General features: G+C 49.6%; 1 protein-coding gene across 1 annotated transcript in view; it reads right to left on the reverse strand.

Annotated features, from left to right (window-relative positions):
- Positions 1-518: 518 nt before the first annotated feature.
- Positions 519-23,179, reverse strand: part of LOC148774600 (uncharacterized) — a 175,878-nt gene continuing 153,217 nt past the window's right edge. The window contains exon 2 of the mRNA XM_088828765.1: positions 519-1,107. Coding sequence (XP_088684891.1) covers positions 519-1,107 — 589 coding nt within the window. The remainder of the gene's footprint in view (positions 1,108-23,179) is intronic.

Here is a 23,179-nt window from a genome sequence, read left to right on the forward strand (position 1 = left end):
TGCCAAGAGGCTTCGTTTGGCAGATGACATCTTGAAAGGACCTACACTGTCCTTTCAGATACCCAAAGGCTACTTCAAATGACATAGAAACGAGAATTCTAAAGTTTGATCTACCAATATGTGGGGAGTCAGAAACTCCCCTGGAGAAGGGAAAAGCTACCCAGTCCAGGATTCTGCTCTAGAGAATTCCATGGGCTGTAGAATTCATGGGGATGCCAAGATTCTAACAATACTGAGAGACTGCAACTTTCAACTTCAGTCAAAGCAAAATCCAGTTTCCTTTCATTTCAGTGATTGGCATTGATTGTGGCCTCAAAAGGATGGGAAGAAATGCAGAGAAAAGTAAACTTAATGTTGTCAGGAGGGGGAGAGAGGAACGGTATAGTGCTTGCCATGAATCCATGCTTTGCTGGGAAGTAGGGGCAATAGAATTAGGGTGTCTGAATGTAGACAGTGGTGATGCTTACAGAGCATTGTGAAGGCCTCCATATTCCCAGATGGCTTCAAGAATGGAAAATTTATTGACACACACTTATGAGAAAAATATACATAAAGCCACAAAAAACATAAAAGATGAGAAGAAAGATGCCTAGGAGCCTGATGAAAATCAGCTCAGGGGAAGGGAATTCAATCTCCCCTGGGTCGGGAGAGAGTGGACGGCGTCCACGCGGAACACACAGGGATGGAGCCTGCAGAGCCAACCGCACCCTTGGACCAGGTATTTGCCAAAAGGGCTCTGAGTCTATGTCCATAACTGGGGCCTGTTCTCCCTGCAGGGGAGGGACAGAAATGGTGTGCGTCTGAATCCTTGGCAGGAGCCAGGGCAGGCTGCCCCTGCCCAGGTGGTCACTCAGGCCCTGACTAGGGTTCTGCCGCCAAAGCCCAAGTATGTGCAAGTGCACGTGGAGGTGGAGGTTCTGGAAGGTGGAGTAGGACATCAGGGCCTGGGGCTGGGGGTCCTGCAGGCACAGAGATCCAATGTGCTGAGGGTGCTGGCCAGTACCCGGCTTGCCCCGTGTCTTTGGGTGGGGACGTCTCAGGTCTTGATCTCCCCTCAGTGGATCCCTGGGTTGTGCACCTAGAGCTCCCACCTCTGTAGGGACAGGTCTTGTTCATGGAGGCTGGCTGAGTTTGACGGCCAGAGGTAGAGTTTGGGGAAAAGAAGAGTTTGCCACAGGCCAGCCTTGCCATGTGCCTAAGTGGGCACGAAAGCTTCCTAGAGATGCGCTAAGAAGGCCCAGCATTGGTGTCTTCTCTGCAGTCTCCAAGATGGGTGGTTTGAGTCCAGCCTTTGATCCAGGCCCAGCCTCAGCTCTTGGGGACTCCTCCCTGTTTGGCTCAGCACCGCCTCCCCACACTCACATGCAACATCCCCAGCTGCCTCACCTCTGTGCTCTGCTGTGCTTGCTTCCAGGTCCTCCTGCTGCCTCCGAGGCAGGGCTTCTTGGTGCTCTGGTTTAGAGCTGGCTGTGCTGAGCTCAGTGGCACCCTGAGACTGGGTACCCGGGTGTATGCTGGGTTGTGTCTGTGCAGCAGATCTTGCCTGCTTCCTCTTCATCACCAGTTCGCCTGAGCCCTCCGTGGTCACACTCACCTGAAGCCTGCACTGGGCCTCCAGGGCAGGGGGTGGTGCTCTGAAACCTCCCTCTGGGACGTTGATGGGGTGTGCACCTCAGGAGCTACCTTGGGTCGGACGCTATGCAATGATAGTGACCATCAGCCAGCCCTGCTTCAATATTTCTGAGCTGAGCCTGGACAGGATGTCTAAAGTTTCTGCCCATCTGCCCTTCTGCTCACAGAAAGAACAGATACGGGTGTCTGCTCAGTACCCACCGGGTAGGATGGAGACCCCCCATGAGGGTGTGAGGTCAGCCTCAGCACACGGCTCAGCCCGGATGCTCCCTATGCCACCCAGCATGCTCTACCCTGGCGTGTGGACGCAAGCGACCCACGGGCTCCTGACCCACATGTGGCTGGGCTTGCTTGAGGCAGATACACCCCGAGAAACCCCCATCCACACACAAGGAAAGGCCTCAGGCTTCCCCATATGGGACGGGAGAGGAGGCCTGACCTGGCCTGGGTCTCCCCTGTTACCTTTCTGTTCCTTCGGCAAAGGACCTCTCGGGGGGGCCCTGAGCCAGCGTCGACCGCGTTCCCACACACTCTGCCTGTGAGCTCACCTGAGGCCCCGGCCTCTGGGCAGGGGCAAACAGCAGAACATCTTGAAAGCAAGAGATCTGCCTGGGGGCTCCTCTCTGCTGGGGAGGCCTGGATACCCGGGTTGCGGGTTCTGTTGGGTTGTGTTTCCAGGAAGTGATATCATTTCCTGCTTTCGTGGCCAAGGTCCATTCCACAAAGTTCCCCAAAGAAACCTCTGTGTTTCTGGTTGTTCCCCCATGCCCTTAGGACACGTGCAGGCAACTTGACACCCACACAGCACAACCCACCGCCTTGAGGAGACCAGGGTGCAGCCAGGGCCTGAGCTCTGAGGACACAGCTGCTTTCAGCCCAGGCTCCTTCTTCTCAGAAGTGATGTGGCCCTGGGCAAGCCATGTGCACAGCAGGGTTTCCACAGTCTCTCCATCTGCAGAGTGGGGATCACTCTCCCATCTCCTGCCTAGGTCTGTCAACCTACGAACAGCTCCAGTGCCTGTTCAAACTTTGGGCCACTCTCACATGGAGCTAGGACACTGAGACTTCCCAATGGACGGATTACACACAGGGCTGACTTAGCACAGAATGGGGCCGAATCAGGCCTAGGTGGGCTCTGAGACCTTCGAAAATGAAGTCCCCTTCCTGCCTATTTCTTGACCACAGCATTGGGAGGACCGGAAGGTCATATTCAGTCATCGCTGCCTCTGATATCAACCTACCTCGTCCTACTCAAGTGTCGAACTCTGCAGTCTCATCATCTTGGGTCATTTTCCCCCTTTCAGGGGGAATCGACACTGTTATTTTCCCCAAACTCAAGTGAGATTCATGCAAATACTGTGAAATCGATTCATTTCCTCTCTCCAGTGTTCAGTCTCTCTCCCTCGTTCCCTCTCTTTCTTGACCTTTCCAGATTCAGTCTGTCTCTTCCTCTCTGTGTCTCTCCTCTGGATACTCGCATGCCTAAGAAATGCATGTACGCATGTATATTGTTGACCTAGGGTGAGGCTTTAGGGTTTCATTTCTAGTGAGGTAAAGGTTTCGGGTGGGAGTTCGTGTTAGGGGAAAGGATATGTCTGGGGTTTGTTCTGGGAGACTTAGTGGTGTGAGTTCTCAGTCTCTTTTATGAAGGAACCCCTTCTCCGATATTCTGCTTGCAAATATTCTTTTGTGTCCAGATTGTTACCATTTTGATAAGTGAATGCTTAGCTTTTCTGATGCAAATCTGTTCAAGTGGATGGAAGCAAGTTGGTGTCCTTTGGTTTCCTGTTTCCTTGACTTGAAGAGACCCAATTTTGCTTCCCTCCCACACACATGTTGAGAAGTCCCTGACATTAAGGAGCCAATGGCTCTTGTTTTTTTCCAGGAGTTTCATCACTTCAGGTTTGTATTGACTTGTTTCACTAAATCTGAAATGTTATGAGAAAAAAAGCTAATGTGATTGTTCAGATGGAACCATCTCCAATTCCCACGGCCTTTTGTTGCAGAGGCTCTTGTTCCCATTCATAACGCCTCCCCTCCTTTGGCATTGAGGAATTGACTGATGATGTTTGGGTTTATTTCTGGAACCTCAATTCCATTCCATGGATCTGGTTCTGCGTGTTTGATTTCTTCCCACTACCATGCTGTCCTGATGATCCTAGTGTGATAGTCTAATTGGCTATCAGGCAGCATGCTATGTACACTTCAGGGCTTTGTGGCAGATTGCATTGACTATTTTGAATCCTTTGTTTTTCCATAGATATTCTGGAATTCTTTGGTTGTATTGACCTGAGAACACCCGTTGGTATTTTGAGAGGAATAGCGTGGAAACTCTGGATTGCCCCACGGTGGGGGTTGGGGTGAGGGGGAAGTGACATCATCTTACCAGGAGGAATTCCTCTGATCTGTGAGCACAGCTTATTTTCCATTGGATTGTTGGGCTTCACCTTCTTTCATCCATCTCTTGCAGTTCTCTGAGAAGAAGGGCTTCCCTCCTGGGTTAGATGGACTCCTAGCTATTGCCTTTCAGGGAATGTCACTGTCGGTGGGGTTGATAATTGCCTTCTTCTAAGCGTTTGTTGGAAGTGTTAGAAATGCCAAGGACTTTTCTTCCCCTTCCTCACTGTCCATTTCTCTGAGCCTCCAGGTAGAACAGGCCTAGTCCAGGGTCCCACGGGGCTTGGGGAATGCAGCTAGACCGTATTTCTCAGGCCTCAGTGCTGGCCATCATTTGGTGTAGTCTCCGTGTCCCTTCTTTCGCCTGGTGTCTCCTTCAGGCTCATTTGTGTTCATGTCATTTGTGTATTAAAAGCCAAATCCTGCCTAAGCTCTGTGTATGCAAACAGTTGTCTCCCAGCTTGGGATGTTTCATTTGCACTTTTCAGAAGGTTTTTCCCAGAGTCCAAATCTTGGATTTGACAAAGTTCACTGTGTTCCCTGGTTACTCTTTGTGTAGTGCCTTTCTGTATTCTGTGTGAAGACACAGAGCTCATGCTAATCTCTGCTCCATTTCCTTCTGAATTTGTGAACCCTTTTGCATGGAACATATGTCTAGGAATCATTTCAAGTGCATTTTTTGAGAGGTGTCAAGTTTCCATGGACATGCATGTCATCCCCTCTGGTTTCCAAATGTGTTGCTCCTAAACACTTTTGGATATCTTCCCGGAAAGATGGGTGTTTTTCAGCTTACATTTCCACAGATGAATGGATTCAGCAGCTCTAGCAGCAGGGACGCTGTGTCCAGTGAAAAGGGAGTTGGGTGTGGCCTCCCTTTCAGCACCAATCCCAAGTTCAGGTTGACAGGGCTCTGAACTTCCATCTGTGATCCAGATTCCACAGGCATCCTTGTATGCCCTTGGCTGTGTGAGCAGCTGAAGGGAGTTTCGTTTCTGTAGGTGCCCAGCAGGCCTGCGGCTTCAGACCGCCAGAGGTGAGCATCTCAGAGGACAAGGCCACCGTGCCAGAAGTGGAGTGGGATCCACCCTGAGGTTGGGCACTGATCGTCAAGAGATGTTCCTGTGGGACTTTGATGGGTCCGGCACACTATTCTCCCAGATAACGAGAGAGATGTCTATGGGATATACTAGGCCCTCCGCTCCCTCTTGTGGTCCCAAAGGCTGGTTGTCACCATCCTGATCACCTAGCTCTGAGATGATGGCCACCTCCACCTACAATGTATGTCCCTTTTCCCACGTGTCCATGCGAAGTGTCAGGCTGTCTCTGAGCTACACTAGCCATGTGCTTTGCCTGTCATTGGACCTGCACATGTTTCTTCTGTTTCCTTCTTGATAACTGATTTTCTCGAGCATGTGGGTGCCACAAGGATGGTTTGTCTTTCTCTGGCCTTGTGTTCTGAGGAACACCTCTCCCTTTGTTGGTGTGGGTTTATCTTTCCATTTATCCTGCATGGTTTATTGTTGTGAGTTTGTTTGTGTCGGTGGAAGAACTCAGCCTTTCACTTGTGCCTGATGCATCCCACTTACAACAGGACGGCCTACCTGGAGATTCTGAGCACATTTGCCGTGACGACTTCATTTGGCAGATGATATCTTGAAAGTGCCTACAGAGTCCTTTAAGATATCCAAAGTCTCCTTCAAATGACACAGAAACCAGAATTCTCCAGTTTGGTCTTCCAATATGTGGGGAGTCAGAACAATCCCCCGGGGAAGGGAAAAGCTCCAGGATTCTGGCCTAGAGAATTCCATGGACTGTAGAATTCATGGGGATGCCAAGACTCCAACAATACTGAGAGACTATAACTTTCACCTTCAGTCAGAACAAAATCTAGTTTCCTCTCATTTTAGTGATTGGCATTGATTGGGGACCCCGAAACGATGGGAAGAAATGCAGACAGAATTAGACTCAGTGTTTTCAGTTGGGGCAGAGAGGAACGGGGAGTGCTTGCCGTGAATCCAGGCTTTGCTGGGAAGTGGGAGGGGGATAGAATGAGGGTGTCTGAATGTAGACAGTGGTGATGCTTACACAGCATTGTGAAGGCCTCCATATTCCCAAATGGCATCAAAGAAGGAAAATTTATTGGCACAGACTTGCGAGCAAAATATACAGAAAGCCATAAAAGACATAAAAGATGAGAAGAAAGATGCCTAGGAGCCTGACAAAAATCAGCTCAGGGGAAGGGAATTCAATCTCCCCTGGGTGGGGCGGGAGTGGACGGCGTCCATGGGGAACACACAGGGATGGAGGGGGCAGAGCCAACCGCGTCCCTGGATGATGTGTTTGCCGAAAGGGCTCTGGGTGTCTGTCCAGAGCAGGGGCCTGTTCTCCCTGCACGTATCGGACAGTCATGGTGGGCGTCTGAGTCTTTGGCAGCAGCCAGGGCAGGCTGCCCTTGTGCAGGTGATCACTCAGGCCCTGACACGGGTTCTGCCGCCAAAGCCCAAGCAGTTTCATATACACGTGAAGGTGGAGGTTCTGGAAGGCATGGCAAGACATCGGGGCCTGGGGCTGGGAGTCGTGCAGGTACAGATTGCCGATGTGCTAAAGGGGCTGTTAAGTACCCGGTTCGCCCTGTAACTTTGGGAGGGTTGTCTCAGGTCTAGATCTCCCCTCATTGGATCCCTACATCCTGCACCTGGAGCTCCCACCTCTGCAGGGACAGGTCTTGTACGTGGAGGCTGGCTGAGTTTCACGGCCAGAGCTAGAGCTGGGAGAGAAGAAGAGTTTGCCAAATGCCAGCCTTGCCATGAGCCTAAGGGGACGTGAAGGCTTCCTAGAGATTCGCTAAGAAGGCCCTGCTTCGGAGTCTTCTCTGCCGTCTCCAAGATGGGTGGTGTGAGGCCAGCCTTTGGTCCAGGCCCAGCCCCAGCCCCACTCTGGGGGACTTCTCCCTGTGTGGCTCAGCACGGCCTCCCCACACTCACATGCAGCAGCCCCAGGCGCCTCAACTCTGTGCTCTGCACTGCTGGGCTCCAGGTTCTCCTGCTGCCTCCTAGGAAGGGTTTCTCGAAGCTCTGGGTCAGAGCCGGGTGTGCTGAGCTCCGTGGCAGCCTGAGACTAGGCCCCGGAGTGTGTGCTTGGTGGTGTCTGCGCAGCAGGCCTTGCCCGCTTCCTCTTCTTCACCAGTTTGGCTGAGCCCTCCGTGGCCATGCTCACCTGGAGCCTTCACTGGGCTTCCCGGGCAGGGGGCTGGTGCTCTGAAACCTCCCTCAGGTTGGTGGTAGGGGTGTTCCCCTCAGGGGCCACCTCGGGTTGGACGCTCTACAATGACAGTGACCATCAGCAGCCCTCCTTCGATATTTCTGAGCTGTGCCTGGTCAGGATGGCTGCTGCCTCTGCCCAACTGCCCTTCTGCTCCCAGAAAGAGCAGAGACGAGTGGCTGCTCAGATATGCAATCAGGAGGACGGAGATATCCCTGAGGGAGTGAGGTCAGCCTGGGCAGCCAGCTCTGCCCAGATGCTTCCCATGCCATCAGCCTGATCTCCCCTGGGGTGTGGACAAAAGCGACCCACGAGCTCCTGACCAATATGCGGCTGGGCTTTCTTAAGGCAGACACACCCGGAGAAACCCCCATCAACACACCGGAAAGGCCTCAGGCTTCCCCATGTGTGACCAGAGAGGTGGCCAGACCCGGCCTGGGCCTCCCCTGTTACCTTTCTGTTCCTTCGGGCAAAGGGCCAGAGGCCTCTCCGGGATCCCTGAGCCAGCGTCGACCACGTTCCCACATGCTCTGCCTGTGAGTTCACCTGAGGCCCCGGCCTCTGGGCCGGGGCAAACAACAGAACATCGTGAAAGCAAGTGATCTGGCTGGGGGCTCCTCTCTGATGAGGAGCCCTGGATATCAGGGTTGACGGTTCTGTTGGGTTCTGTTGCCAGGAAGTGACATCATTTCCTGGTTCATGCCGAGGTCCCTTCCAGAAAGCTCCCCAAGGGAACCTCTGGGTTTCTAGCTGTTTCCTTACGCCCTTAGGCCACGTGCAGGCACAGTGACATACACAGCCCACCCCACAGCATTGGGGAGACCTGGGTGCAGCCAGGGCCTGAGCTCCTAGGACACAGCTGCTTTCAGCCCAGGCTCCTTTTCAGAAGTGAAGTGGCCCTGGGCAAGGCATGTGCCCTGCAGGTTTTCCCCAGTCTCTCCATCTGCAGAGTGGGGGTCACTCTCCCATCTCCTGCCTAGGTCTGTCAGCCTACGAAAAGCTCCAGTGCCTGTTCAAACATTGGGCCGCTATCACATGGAGCTTGGACACTGAGACTTCCCAAAGGATGGATTCCACACAGGGCTGACCTAGCACAGAATGGGGCAGAATCAGGCCTGGATGGGCTCTGGGACCTGGGAAAAGGCAGTCCCCTTTCTGCCTATTTCTTGAACCCTGCATTTGGAGGACCGGAAAGTAATATTCAGACATTGAGCCCTCTGATATCAACCTTCCCCATCCTCCTCAATTGCCCCACTCGGCCTCGAAGGCTGGGGGAGTCTGCCCCAACAGTGGCTCCCCGCATACTTGTCCTTGAATCTCATCATCTTGGGGCATTTTCCCCCTTGCAGGGGGAATAGGCACAGTCATTGTTTCCAACCACAAGAGAGATTCATGCAAATTCTTTGAAATCGGCTCATTTCCTCTCTCCATTGTTCAGTCTCTCTCCCTCATTCCCCCTCTTTCTTGACCTTTCCAAATTTAGTCTGTCTCTTCCTCCCTGTGTCTCTCCTCTGGATGCTCGCATGCCTGTGAATGCATGGATGCATGTATGTTGTTGAATTTGTTTGAGGCTTTAGGGTTTCGTGTGGAGTGAGTTAAAGGTTTGGGGTTGGAGTTGGTGTTAGGGGAAGGGATACGTCTGGGGTTTGTTCTGGGAGATGCCTAGGAACCCCTTCTCCGATATTCTACTTGCTAATATTCTTTTTTGTTCAGTGTGTTACAATTTTGATTTGTGAATGCTCAGCTTTTCTGATGCAAACCTGTTCAAGTGGATGGAAGCCCGTGGGTGTCCTTTGGTTTATTCTTTCCTTGACTTGAAGAGACCCAATTTTCTTCCCCCCACACATATATTGAGAAGTCCATGACATGAAGGAGCCTATGGCCCGTGCTTATTTCCAAGAGTTTCATCACTTCAGGCTTTGCGTTGATGTGTTTCACTGAATCTGACGTGTTCTGAGACCAAAAGCCAATGTGATTGTTCATATGGAACCATCTCCAATTTCCACGGCCTTTCATTGCAGGGCTCTTGTTCCCATTCGTATCGCCTCCCCTCCTTTGGCATCAAGGAATTGACCGTAGAAGCGTGGGTTATTTTCTGGACCCTCAATTCCATTCCATGGATCTGGTTCTGCGTGTTTGATTTCTTCCCAGTACCATGCTGTCCTGATGATCCTAGTGTGATAGTCTAATTGGCTATCAAGCAGCCTGCTCTGTCCATTTCATGGCTTTGTGGCAGATTGCATTGACTGTTTTGACTCCTTTGTGTTTCCATAGACATTTTGGATTCTTTGGTTATAATGCCCTGAGAACAGCCGTTGGTATTTTTTTATTTTTATTGGAGGCTAATTATTTTACAATATTATATTGGTTGGTTTTGCGATACATTGACATGAATCCACCTCGGGTGTACATGAGGTCCTTCTCCCGAACCCCCCTCCCACCTCCCTCCTTCCTTTATTTTCCCTCTGGGTCATAACAGCGCTGAACATCCTGTAACATGCCTCGACCTTGAACTGGTGACTCGTTTCACATATGATAATATACATGTTTCAATGCCATTCTCCCCAACCATCCCATCCTCACCCTCTCCCACAGAGCCCCTAAGACTGTTTTATACATCTGTGTCTCTTTTGATGTCTCGTATACGGGGTTATCATTTGCATCTTTCTAACTTCCATATATATGCGTTAGTATATTGTATTGGTGTTTTTCTTTCTGGCTTACTTCACTCTGTATAATAGGCTCTAGTTTCATCCACCTCATTAGAACTGATTCAAATGCATTCTTTTTAACGGTTGAGAATGTACTCCAGGAGTTGGTGATGGACAGGGAGGCCTGGCGTGCTGTAATTCATGGGGTCGCGGAGTGTCAGACATGACTGAGCGACTGAACTGAACTGAACTGAACTGAACTGAACTGAACTGAATACTCCATTGTGTATATGTACCAAAGCTTTCTTTTCCATTCGTCTGCAGATGGACATCTAGGTTGCTTCCATGTCCTGGCTATTGTAAACAGTGCTGCAATGAACATTGGAGTACATGTGTCTCTTTCAATTCTGGTTTCCTCGGTGTGTATGCCCAGAAGTGTGATTACTGGATCATATGGCAGTTCTATTTCCAGTTTTTTGAGGAATCTCCACACTGTTCTCCATAGTGGCTGTACTAGTTTCCATTCCCACCAACAGTGTAAGAAGGTTCCCTTTTTTCCACAACCTCTCTAGCATTTATTGCATGTAGACTTTTGGATAGCAGCCATTCTGACTGGTGTGAAATGGCATATCATTGTGGTTTTGATTTGCATTTCTCTGATTATGAGGGATGTTGAGCATTTTTTCATGTGTTTGTTAGCCATCTTTATGAATTCTTTAGAGAAATGTCTGTTTAGTTCTTTGGCCCATTTTTTGATTGGGTCATTTATTTTTCTGGAATTGAGCTGCAGGAGCTGCTTGTATATTTTGGAGATTAATCCTTTATCAGTTGTTTCATTTGCTATTATTTTCTCCCATTCTGAATGCTGTCTTTTCAATCTTGCTTATAGTTTCCTTTGCTGTGCAGAAGCTTTTGATTTTAATTAGGTCCCATTTGTCTATTATTGCTTTTATTTCCAATATTCTGGGAGGTCGGTCTTAGAGGATCCTGCTGTGATTTATTTCAGAGTGTGTTTCGCCTATGTTCTCCTCTAGGAGTTTTATAGTTCCTGGTTTTACGTTTATCTTTCTAATCTATTTTGAGTTTATTTTGGTATATGGTGTTCGGAAGTGTTCTAGTTTCATTCTTTTACAAGTGGCTGAGCAGTTTTCCCAGCACCACTTGTTAAAGAGACTCTCTTTTCTCCATTTTATATTCTTGCCTCCTTTGTCAAAGATAAGGTGTCCATAGGTGCGTGGATTTATCTCTGGGCTTTCTATTTTGTCCCATTGATCTATGTTTCTGTCTATATGCCATTACCATATTGTCTTGATGACTGTGGCTTTGTAGTAGAGCCTGAAGTCCGGCAGGTTAATTCCCCCTGTTCCATTTTTCTTGCTCAAGATTGCTTTGGCTATTCGAGGTTTTTTATATTTCTATACAAATTGTGAGATTATTTGTTCGAGTTCTATGAAAATTATCGTTGGTAGCTGGATAAGGATTGCATTGAATGTATAAATTACTTTGGATATTATACTCATTTTCACAATATTTATTCTTCCAATCCATGAACACGGTATATTTCTCCATCTATTAGTGTACTCTTTGATTATGTTCACTAGTGTTTTATAGTTTTCTGTGTACAAGTCTTTTGTTTCCTTAGGTAAATATATTCCTAAGTATTTAAATATTTTCGTTGCAACAGAGAATGAAATAGTTTCCTTAATTTCTCTTTCTATTTTCTCATTATTATTGTAAAGGAATGCAAGTGATTTCTATGTGTTGATTTTATATCCTGCAACTTTACTGTATTCATTGATTAGCTCTAGTAGTTTTCTGGTAGAGTCTATAGGGTTTTCTGTGTAGAGGATCATTTCATCAGCGAACAGTGAAAGTTTTACTTCTTCTTTTGCAATTTGTATTCCTTTTTTGTCTTTTTCTGCTCTGATTGCTGTAGCCAAAACTTCCAGAACTATGTTGAATAGTAGTGGTGAGAGTGGGCACCCTTATCTTATTCCTGACATTAGGGGAAATGCTTTCAGTTTTTCACCATTGAGGATAACGTTTGCTGTGGGTTTGTCATATATAGCTTTTATTATGCTGGGATATGTCCCTTCTATTCCCACTTTCTGGAGGGTTTTTGTCATAAATGGATGTTGTATTTGTCAAAGGCTTTCTCTGCATCTATAGAGATAATCATATGATTATTATTTTTCAGTTTGTTAATGTGGTGTATTACGTTGATTGATTTGTGGATATTGAAGAATCCTTGCATTCCTGGGATAAAGCCCACTTGGTCATGATGTATGATCTTCATGTGTTGTTGGATTCTGATTGCTAGAGTTTTGTTAAGGATTTTTGTATCTATGTTCATCAATGATATTGGCCAGTAGTTTTCTTTTTCTGTGGGATCTTTAGCAGGTTTTGGTATTAGGGTAATGGTGGCCTCATAGAATGAGTTTGGAATTTTCCCTTCCTCAGCAATTTTCTGGAAGAGTTTGAGTAGAATAGATGTGAGCTGTTCTCTAAATTTTTGGTAGAATTCAGCTGTGAAGCTGTCTGGACCGGGATTTCTGTTTGCTGGAAGATTTTTTATTATAGCCTCTAGTTCCGAGCTTGTGATGGCTCTTTTAAGATTTTCTATTTATTCCTGGTTCAGTTTTGTAAAGTTGTACTTTTCTTGGAATTTGTCAGTTTCTTCCAGGTTATTCTTTTTATTGCCATATAATTGCTGATAGTATTCTCTAATAATCCTTTGTATTTGTGTAGCCGTTGGTATTTTGAGAAGAATACTGTGCGACTTCTGGATTGCCCCAAGTTGGGGGTCGGGGTGAGGGGGAAGTGACATTTTCTTACCAGGAGGAATTCTTCTGATCCTGGAGCACAGCTTATTTTCCATTGGATTGGTGGGTTTCACCTTCTTTCATCCATCTCTTGCAGTTCTCTGAGAAGAGTGGTTTCCCTCCTGGATTAGATGGACTCCTAGCTATTGCCTTTCAGGAAATGTCACTGTCGGTGAGGTTGATACTTGCCGTCTCCTTCTAAGCGTTTGCTGTGAATGTTAGAAATGCCAAGGATTTCTCTTCCCCTTTTTCACTGTCCATCTCTCTGAGCCTCCAGGTGGAACAGGCCTAGTCCAGGGTCCCACGGGTATCGGGGAGTGCAGCTAGACCGTGTTTCTCAGGCCTTCAGTGTTGGGCATCATTCGGTGTACTCTCCATGTCCCTTCCTTCTCCTGGTTTCCCTTCAGACCTCTCCTTCAAGCTTGTATTCATGCCGTTTGTGTATTAGAAGCCAAATTCTGCCTACGTTCTGTGTATGAAAACAGTTGTCTTCCCACTTGGGATATGTTGTTAGCGTTTTTCAGACGGTCTTTCTCAGAGCCCAAATCTTGGATTTGACAAAGTTCACTGTGTTCCCTGGTTACTCTTTGTGTAGTACCTTTCAGTATTGTGTGTGAAAACTCAGAGCTCATGTCTAATGTCTGTTCCATTTCCTTCTGGATTTGTGAACCATTTTGCATGGAAAGTATGTCTAGGAATCATTTGAATTGCATTTGTTGAGAGGTGTTAAGTTTCCATGGACATGCATGTCATCCCCTCTGGTTTCCAATGTGTCACTCCTAAACTCTTTTGGAGACCTTCTCGGAAAAATGGGTGTTTTTTCAGCTTGCATTTCCACAATTGAATGGATTCAGCCACTCTATTAGCAAGGACACTTTGTCCAGTGAAAGGGGGAGTTGGGTGCGGCCTCCCTTTCAGCACCGATCCCCAAGTCTGGTTGAGAGGGCGCTGATCTTCCATCTTTGAGCCAGAGGCCACAGGCATCCTTGTGTGCCCTTGGACGTGTGAGCGGCTTAAGGGAGATTCGTCTGTGCAGGCACCAAGCATGCCTGCAGCTTTGGACCACCAGAGGTGAGCATCTTAGAAGACAGGATCAACCGTGCAAGAAGTGGAATGGAATCCACCTTGAGGGTGGGCACTGATCGCCAAGAGATGTTCCAGTGGGACTTTGATGGGTCCAGCACATTCTTCTGACAGAGAGCAAGACAGATGTCTATGGGCCCTGCTAGGCCCTCCGTTCCCTCTTGTGGTCCCGAAGGCTGGTTAACACCAACCTGAGCACCTATCTCTGGGATGATGAGAACCGCCACCTGCACTGTTTCCTTTTGCCCGAATGTCCATGCGAAGCATCAGGCGGTCTCTGAGCTACACTAGCCATGTGCATTGCCTCACATTGGACTTGCACATGTTTCTTCTGTTTCTTTCCCGATCACTGATTTTCTCGAGCATGTGGGGGCCACAAGGATGGTGGATCTGGCCTTGTGTTCTGAGGAACACTTCTCCCTTTGTTGGTGTGGGTTTATCATTCCATTTCTCCTGCCTGGTTTATTCTTGTGAGTTTGTTTGTGCTGGCGGAAGAACTCAGACTTTCCCTTGTGCCTCAGGTGTCCCACTTACAACAGCATTGCCTACCTGGAGATTCTGAGCACATTTGCCAGGAGGGCTTCGTTTGGCAGATAACAACTTGAAAAGACCTACACAGTCCTTTCAGATACCCAAAGGCTACGTCAAATGACATAGGGACCAGAATTATCCAGTTTTGTCTTCCAATATGTGGGGAGTCAGAACAATCCACTGAGAAGGGAAAAGCTACTGACTCCAGGATTCTTACCTAGAGAATTGCATGGATTGTAGAATTCATGGGGATGCCAAGACTCTAACAATGCTGAGAGACTATAACTTTCACCTTCAGTCACAGCAAAATCCAGTTTGTTTTATTTCAGTGATTGGCATTGATTGTGAACCCCGAAAGGATGGGAAGAAATGCAGAGAGAAGTAGACTCAATGTTGTCAGGCGGGGAGAGAAGAACGGGGAGTGCTTGCCATGAATCCAGGCTTTGCTGGGAAGTGGGGGGGATAGAATGAGGGTGTCCAAATGTAGACAGTGGTAATGCTTAGACAGCATTGTGAAGGCCTCCATATTCCCAAATGGCATCAAGGAAGGAAAATTTATTGACACACACTTGCGAGCAAAATATACAGAAAGCCATAAAAGACATAAAAAATGAGAAGAAAGATGCCTAGGAGCCTGATGAAAATCAGCTCAGTGGAAGGGAAGTTAATCTCGCCTATTTGGGGAGCGAGTGGATGGCTACCACAAGGAACACGCAGGGATGGAGCATGCAGAGGCAACCGCATCCATGAATGAGTTTTTTGATGAAACGGTTCTGGGTCTCTGTCCAGAGCAGGGGCCTGTTCTCCCTGCAGGGGTGGGACAGGCATGTTGGGCGTCTGAGTCCTTGGCAGGAGACAGGGCAGGCTGCCCCTCTGCAGGTGGTCACTCAGGCCCTGACTCGGGTTCTGCCACCAAAGCCCGAGCAGGTATAAGTTTAAGTGGAGGTGGAGGTTCTGGAGAACGGGGTGGAACATCGGGGCCTGGGGCTCTGGTTTGTGCAGGCACAGAGTTCGGATGTGCTGAGGGTGCTGGCCAGTATCCGGCTTGTCCCATTTCTTTGGGAGGGGACGTCTCAGGTCTCGATCTCCCCTCAGTGGATCCCTGGGTGCTGCACCTGGAGCTCCAACCTCTGTAGGGACAGATTTTGGACGTGAAGGCTGGCTGAGTTTGATGGTCAGAGCTAGAGCTGGTGGAGAAGAAGAGTTTGCCACAGGCCAGCCTTGCCATGTGCCTAAGTGGGTACGAAAGCTTCCTAGAGATTCTATAAGAAGGCCTAGCATCGGACTCTTCTCTGCAGTCTCCAAAATGCGTGGTGTGAGGCCAGCCATTGGTCCCGGACCAGCCCCAGCTCTGGGGGACACCTCCCTGTGTGGCTCAGCACTACCTCCCCACACTCACATGCAGCAGCCACAAATGCCTCATCTATTTGCTCTGCCCTCCTGGGTTCCAGGTCCTACTGCTATCACCAAGGCAGGGCTTCTCAGAGCTCTGGGTCAGGGCTGGCTCTGCTGAGTTCCATGGCATCTGAGACTGGGCCCCGTGGTGCATGCTGGGTGGTGTCTGTGTTGCAGGACTGGCCTGCTCCGTCTTCATTGCCAGTTGGGCTGAGCCCTCCGTGGCCACGCTCACCTGGAGCCTGCACTGGGCCTCCCGGGCAGGGGGCTGGTGCTCTGAGCCCTCCCTCTGGGAGGTGGACAGGGTGTACCCCTCAGGGGCCACCTCGGGTGGGATGCTCTGCAATGATAGAGACCATCAGCCAGCCATGCTTTGATATTTGTGAGCTGAGACTGGCCAGTATGCCTGCTGCTTCTGCTCGTCTGCCCTTCTGCTCCGAGAAGGAGCAGCCACAAAGATATGCTGAGATACCCACCCGGGAGGACGGAGACACCCCTGAGGGCGTGTGGTCAACCTGGTCCGCCAGCTCTGCCTGGACGCTCCCCATGACACGCAGCCTGCTCTCTGCTGGGGTGTGGACACAAGCAGTCAAAGGGCTCCAAACCCACATGCAGCTGGGCTTGCTTGAGTCAACACACGCCGAGAAAACCCCTTCCACACACAGGGAAAGGCCTCAGGCTTCCGCGGGTGGGACGGGAGAGGTGGCAGGACCCTGTATGCATACACTTAGCTTAGACAGGATTTGGCTTTTAATACACAAATGACATGAACACAAAGGAGCCTGAAGGAGAGATCTGAAGGGACACCAGGCGAAGAAAGGGACACGGAGAGTACAATGAATGATGCCCAGAACTGAGGGTCTGATCTACAGGGTCTAGCTGCACTCCCTGAAACCCGTGGGACCCTGGACTAGGCCTGTTCTACCTGGAGGCTCAAAGAGATGGACAGTGAGGAAGGGCAAGAGAAATACTTGACATTTCTAACATTCACAGCAAACGCTTAGAAGAAGGCAATTATCAACATCACCAACAGTTACATTCCTTGAAAGGCAATAGCTAGGAGTCCATCTAAACCAGGAGGGGAGCCCCTCTTCTCTGAGAACTGCAAGAGATGGATAAAAGAAGTTGAAGCCCACCAATACAATGGAAAATAAGCTGTGCTCAAGGATCAGAAGAATTCCTCCTGGTAAGATGATGTCAATTCTCCCTCCCTCGGACCCCCACTGTGGGGCAATCCAGAGGTTCCACTCTATTTCTCTCAAATTACCAATGGCTTTTCTCAAGGCATTATAACCAAAGAATCCAAAATGTCTATGGAAACACAAAGGCGTCAAAAAAGTCAATGCAATCTGCCGTAAAGCTCTGAAATGGACAGAGCAGCCTGCCTGATAGCCAATTAGACTATCACACTAGGATTATCAGGACAGCATGGTACTGGGGAGAAATCAAACACGCAGAACCAGATCCATGGAATGGATTTGAGGTTCCAGACATAAACCCAAGCTTCTAAGGTCAATTCCTCAACGCCAAAGGAGGAGAGGCGATACGAATGGGAAAAAGAGCCTGTGCAATGAAAGGCCTTGGGAATTGGAGATGGTTCCATCTGAACAATCTCATTGGCTTTTGGTCTCATAACACGTCAGATTTAGTGATACACATCAACGCAAAGCCTGAAGTGATGAAACTCTTGGAAATAAGCACGGGCCATAGGCACCTTAATGTCAGGGACTTCTCAACATGTGTGTGGGGGGGAAGAAAATTGGGTCTCTTCAAGTCAAGGAAACAGTAAACCAAAGGACACCCACGGGCTTCCATCCACTTGAACAGCTTTGCAACAGAAAAGCTAAGAATTCGTTAATCAAAATGGTAACAAACTGAATAAAAAGGAATATTGGCAATCAGAATATCGGAGAAGGGGTTCCTACGTAAAAGAGACTGAGAACTCACACCACTAAGTCTCCCAGAACAAACCCCACACCTAACCCTTCCCCTAACACCAATTCCAACCCCAAACCTTTACCTCACTCGACACGAAACCCTAAAGCCTCACGCTAGTTCAACAGTTTACATGCTTACATACATTCACATGCATTCAAGCATCCACAGGAGAGACACAGAGAGGAAGACAGACTGAATTTGGAAAGGTCAAGAAAGAAACGGAATGTGGGAGAGAGACTGAACCATGGAGAGAGGAAATGAGTCGATTTCACAGAATTTGCATGAATCTCTCTTGAGGTTGGAAACATTGACAGTGCCTATTCCCCCTGAAAGTGGTAAAATGACCAAGATGATGAGATTCAAAGACAAGGATGTGGGGAGCCACTGTTTGGGCAGACTCCCCCACTCCTCGAGGCTGAGTGGGACACTTGAGTAGGACGAAGAATGTTGATATCAGAGGGGGCGATGTCTGAATATGACCTTCCAGTCCTCCCAATGCAGGGGTCAAGAAATAGTCAGGAAGGGGACTGCCTTTTCCCAGGTCCCAGAGCCCATCCAGGCCTGATTCTGCCCCATTCTGTGCTAGGTCAGCCCTGAATCCGTCCTTGGGAAGTCTCAGTGTCCAACCTCCATGTGATAGCGGCCCAAAGTATGAACAGGAACTGGAGTTGTTCGTAGGCTGACAAACCTAGGCAGGAGATGGGAGAGTGTCCACCACTCTGAAGATCAAGAGACTGGGTTACCCTGCAGAGCACATGCCTTACCCAGGGCCACATCATTTCTGAGAAGAAGGATCCTGGGCTGAAAGAAGCTGTGTCCAGAGCTCAGGCCCTGGCTGCACCCAGGTTTCCCCAATGCTGTGGAGTGGGCTGTGTGGTGTCACTGTGCCTGCACGTGGTCTAAGGACGTGGGAGAACAGCCAGAAACCCAGAGATTCACTTGGGGAGCTTCGTGGAATGGACCTCGGCCACGAACCAGGAAATGATGTCACTTCCTGGCAACAGAACCCAACAGAACCCACAAACCGGGTATCCAGTACTCCCCAGCAGAGAGGAGCCCCCAGCCAGATCGTTTGCTGTCAAGATGTTCTGCTGCTTGCCCTTGCCCAGATGCCGGGACCTCAGGCGAGCTCACAGGCAGAGTGTGTGGGAACGCGGTTGACGCTGGCTCAGGCCCCCTCCGAGAGGCCTCTGGCCCTTTGCCCGAAGGAACAGAAAGGTAACAGGGGAGCCCCAGGCCAGGTCCGGCCACCTCTCCCATCCCACCCGGGGAAGCCTGAGGCCTTTCGCTGTGTGTGGATGGGGGTTTTTCGGGGTGTGTCTGCCTCAAGCAAGCCCAGCCGCATTTCAGTCAGGAGACCGTGGGTCGCTTGTGTCCACACCCCAGGGGAGAGAAGCTTGGGTGGCATGGCTAATGTCCGGGTAGACCCGTGTGCCCAGGCTGACCTCACACCCTCAGGGGTGTCTCTGTCCTCCCGGGTGGGTATCTAAGCAGATCGTTGTCTTTGCTCTTTCTGGGAGCAGAAGGGCAGATAGGCAGAGGCAGCAGCCATCTTGGCCAGCCTCCGCTCAGAAATATCGAAGCAGGGCTGGCTGATGGTCACTATCATTGCAGAGCGTCCCACCTGAGTTGGCCCCTGAGGGGCACACCCTATCCACTTCACAGAAGGAGGGCTCAGAGCACCAGCCCCCTGCCCGGGAGGCCCAGTGCAGGCTCCAAGTGAGCGTGGCCAAGGATGGCTCAGCCCAACTGGTGATGAAGATGGAGCGGGCAAGGCCTGCTGCCCAGACACCACCCAGCATGCACCACGGGGCCCAGTCTCAGGCTGCCACGGAGCTCCACAGAACCGGCCCTGACCCAGAGCTCTGAGAAGCCCTGGCCCTGAAGTAGCAGGAGGAGCTGGAACCCAGCACGGCATAGCACAGACATGAGGCGGCTGGGACTGCTGCATAGGAGTGTAGGGATTCAGTGCTGAGCCACACAGGTAGGAGTTCCCCAGAGCTGGGGCTGAGCCTGGAACAAAGGCTAGCCTCACACCACCCATCTTGGAGACTGCAGAGAAGACTCCGATGCTGGGCCTTCTTAGCGAATCTCTAGGAAACTTTCGGGTCCACTTAGGCACATGGCAATTCTGGCCTATGGCAAACTTTTCTTCTCCCCCAGCTCTAGCTCTGGCCGTCAAACTCAGCGAGCCTTCACGTCTAAAACCTGTCCCTACAGAGGTGGGAGCTCCAGGTGCAGGACCCAGGGATCCACTGAGGGGGGTTCGAGACCTGAGAAGTCCCCTCCCAAAGACATGTGGCCAGCCGGGTACTGGCAGGCACACTCAGCACATTGGATCTCTGTGCCTGCACCACCCACAGCCCCAGGACCCGATGTCCCACCCCGTTTCCAGATCCTCCACCTCAACGTGCACTTACACCTGCTTGGGCGTTGGTGGCAGAACCTGAGTCAGGGTCTGAGTGACCACCTGCACAAGGGCAGCCTGCCCTGGCTCCTGCCAAGGACTCAGACACCCACTATGACTGTCCCACCCCTGCAGGGAGAAAAGGCCCCTGATCTGGACAGAGACCCAGAGCCCGTTCGGCAATCACCTAGTCCAGGGGCGCGGTTGGCTCTGCAGGCTCCATCCCTGTGTGTTCCCTGTGGATGCCGTCCACTCCCTCCCCACCCAGGGGAGATTGACTTCCTTTCCCCTGAGCTGATTTTCATCAGGCAACTAGGCATCTTTCTTCTCATCTTTTATGTCTTTTATGGCTTTCTGTATGTTTTGCTCGCAAGTGTGTGTCAATAAATTATCCTTCCTTGATGCCATTTGGGAATATATAGGCCTTCACAATGCTGTGTAAGCATCACCACTGTCTACATTCAGACACCCTCATTCTATACCCCCACCCACTTCCCAGCAAAGCCTGGATTCATGGCATGCACTCCCCGTTCCTCTCTCCCCGACCTGAAAACATTGAGTCTACTTCTCTCTGCATTTCTTCCCATCCTTTCGGGGTCCCCAAACAATGCAATCACTGAAATGAAAGGAAACTGGATTTTCCTGTGACTGAAGGTGAAGGTTATAGTCTCTCAGTATTTTTAGAGTCTTGACATGCCCATGAATTCTACAGTGCATGGAATTCTCTAGGCCAGTATCCTGGAGTGGGTAGCTTTTCCTTTCTCTGGGGGATTGTTCTGAGTCCCCACATATTGGAAGACCAAACTGGAGAATTCTGGTTTCTATTTCATTTGAAGGAGCTTTGGGTATCTGAAAGGACAGTGTAGGTGCTTTCAAGATGTCATCTGCCCATCGAAGCCCTCTCGATAACTTCTCAGAATCTCCAGGTAGGCAGTGCTATTGTAAATGGGACACCTCAGACACAAGGAAATGCTGAGTTCTTCTCCCGGCTCAAACAAACTCACAACAATAAACCAGGCAGGAGAAATGGAAAGATAAATCCACACCAACAAAGGGACAACTGTTCCTCAGAACACAAGGCCAGAGAAAGACCCACCATCCTTGTGGTCCCCACATGCTCCAGAAAATGTATGATGGGGAAGGAAACAGAAGAAACATATGCAGGTCCAATGAGAGGCAATGAACATGGCTAGTGTAGCTCAGAGAAAGCTTGACACTTTGTGTGGACATGCCGGCAAAAGGAAACACAGTGCAGGTGGCAGTGGTCATCATCTATAGCTAGGTGCTCATCATGGTGACAACCAGCCTTTGGGACCACAAGAGGGAGTGGAGGGCCTAACAGAGCCCATAGACATCTCTCTGGCTATCTGGGAGAAGAGTGTGCCGGACCCATCAAAGTCCCATAGGAACATCTCTTGACGATCAGTGCCCACCCTCAGGGTGGATCCCACTCCACTTCTGGCACAGTGGCTCCTGTCTTCTGAGATGCTTACATCTGGCGGTCCGAAGCCACAGGCCTGCTGGGTGCCTGCCGAGACGAAACTCCCTTCAGCTGCTCACACAGCCAAGGCCACACAAGGATGCCAGTGGCCTGTGGCTCACAAATGGATGATCTGCCCCCTGACAATCCGACCTGGGTATTTGTGCTGAAAGGGAGGCCGCACCCGACTCCCTTCATTGGAGTCAGCGTCCCTTCTGCTAGAGCTGCTGAATCCATTCAACTGTGAAAACACAAGCTGAAAAACACCCATCTTTCCGAGAAGATATCCAAGAGAGTTTAGGAGCAACACATTTGTAAACCAGAGGGGATGACATACATGTCCATGGAAACTTGACACCTCTCAACAAATGCACTTGAAATGATTCCTAGACATACGTTCCATGCAAAACGGTTCACAAAACCAGAAGGAAATGGAGAAGACATTAGACATGAGCTCTGAGTCTTCACACACAATACAGAAAGACACTACACAAAGAGTAACCAGGGAACACAGTGAACGTTATCTAACCAAGATTTGGACCCTGGGAAAAACGGTCTGTAAAACGCAAACGACACATCCCAAGCTGGGAGACAACTGTTTGCATACACAGAGCTTAGGCAGATTTAGCTTCTAATACACAAATGACATGAACACAAAGGAGCCTGAGGGAGAGGCCTGAAGGGACACCAGGCAAAGGAAGGGACACGGAGAGTACACTGAATGATGCCCAGCACTGAGCACCTGAGAAACATGATCTAGCTGCACTCCCCGAGACCCTTGGGACCCTGGACTAGGCCTGTTCTACCTGGAGGCTCAGAGAGATGGACAGTGAGGAAGGGGAATAGAAATCTTTGGCATTTCAAACATTCACAGCAAACGCTTAGAAGGAGAAGGCAAGGATCAACCCCACCGACAATGACATTTCCTGAAAGGCAATAGCTTGGAGTCCATCTAACCCAGGAGGGAAGCCCCTCTTCTCAGAGAACTGCAAGAGATGGATGAAAGAAGGTGAAGCCCACCAATCCAATGGAAAATAAGCTGTGCTCCTGGATCAGAAGAATTCCTCCTGGTAAGATGATGTCACTTCCCCATCCCCCCAACCCCCACCGTGGAAAAATCCAGAGGTTGTATGCTATTTCTCTCAAAATACCAAAGGCTGTTCTCAGGGCATTATAACCAAAGAATTCCAAAATGTCTATGGAAACACAAAGGAGTCAAAAGAGTCAATGCAATCTGCCATAAAGCTCTGAAATGGACATAGCAGGCTACCTGATAGCCAATTAGATTATCACACTAGGATCATCAGGACAGCATGGTACAAACATGCAGAACCAGATCCATGGAATGGAATTGAGGGTCCAGAAATAAACCCATGCTTCTATGGTCAATTCATTGTCGCCAAAGGAGGGGAGACAATATGAATGGGAACAGGAGCCTCTGCAACGAAAATCCATGGGTATTGGAGATGGTTGCATCTGAATAATCACATTGGCTTTTGGTCTCATAACACCTCAGATTCGGTGAAACACATCAACGCAAAGCCTGCAGTGATGAAACTCCTGGAAATAAGCACGGGCCATA

The sequence above is a fragment of the Moschus berezovskii genome, chromosome 20 (assembly GCF_049115385.1).
Source record: "Moschus berezovskii isolate FMDL1 chromosome 20, NW_MosBer_1.0, whole genome shotgun sequence".
Classification (NCBI taxonomy): Eukaryota; Metazoa; Chordata; class Mammalia; order Artiodactyla; family Moschidae; genus Moschus; species Moschus berezovskii.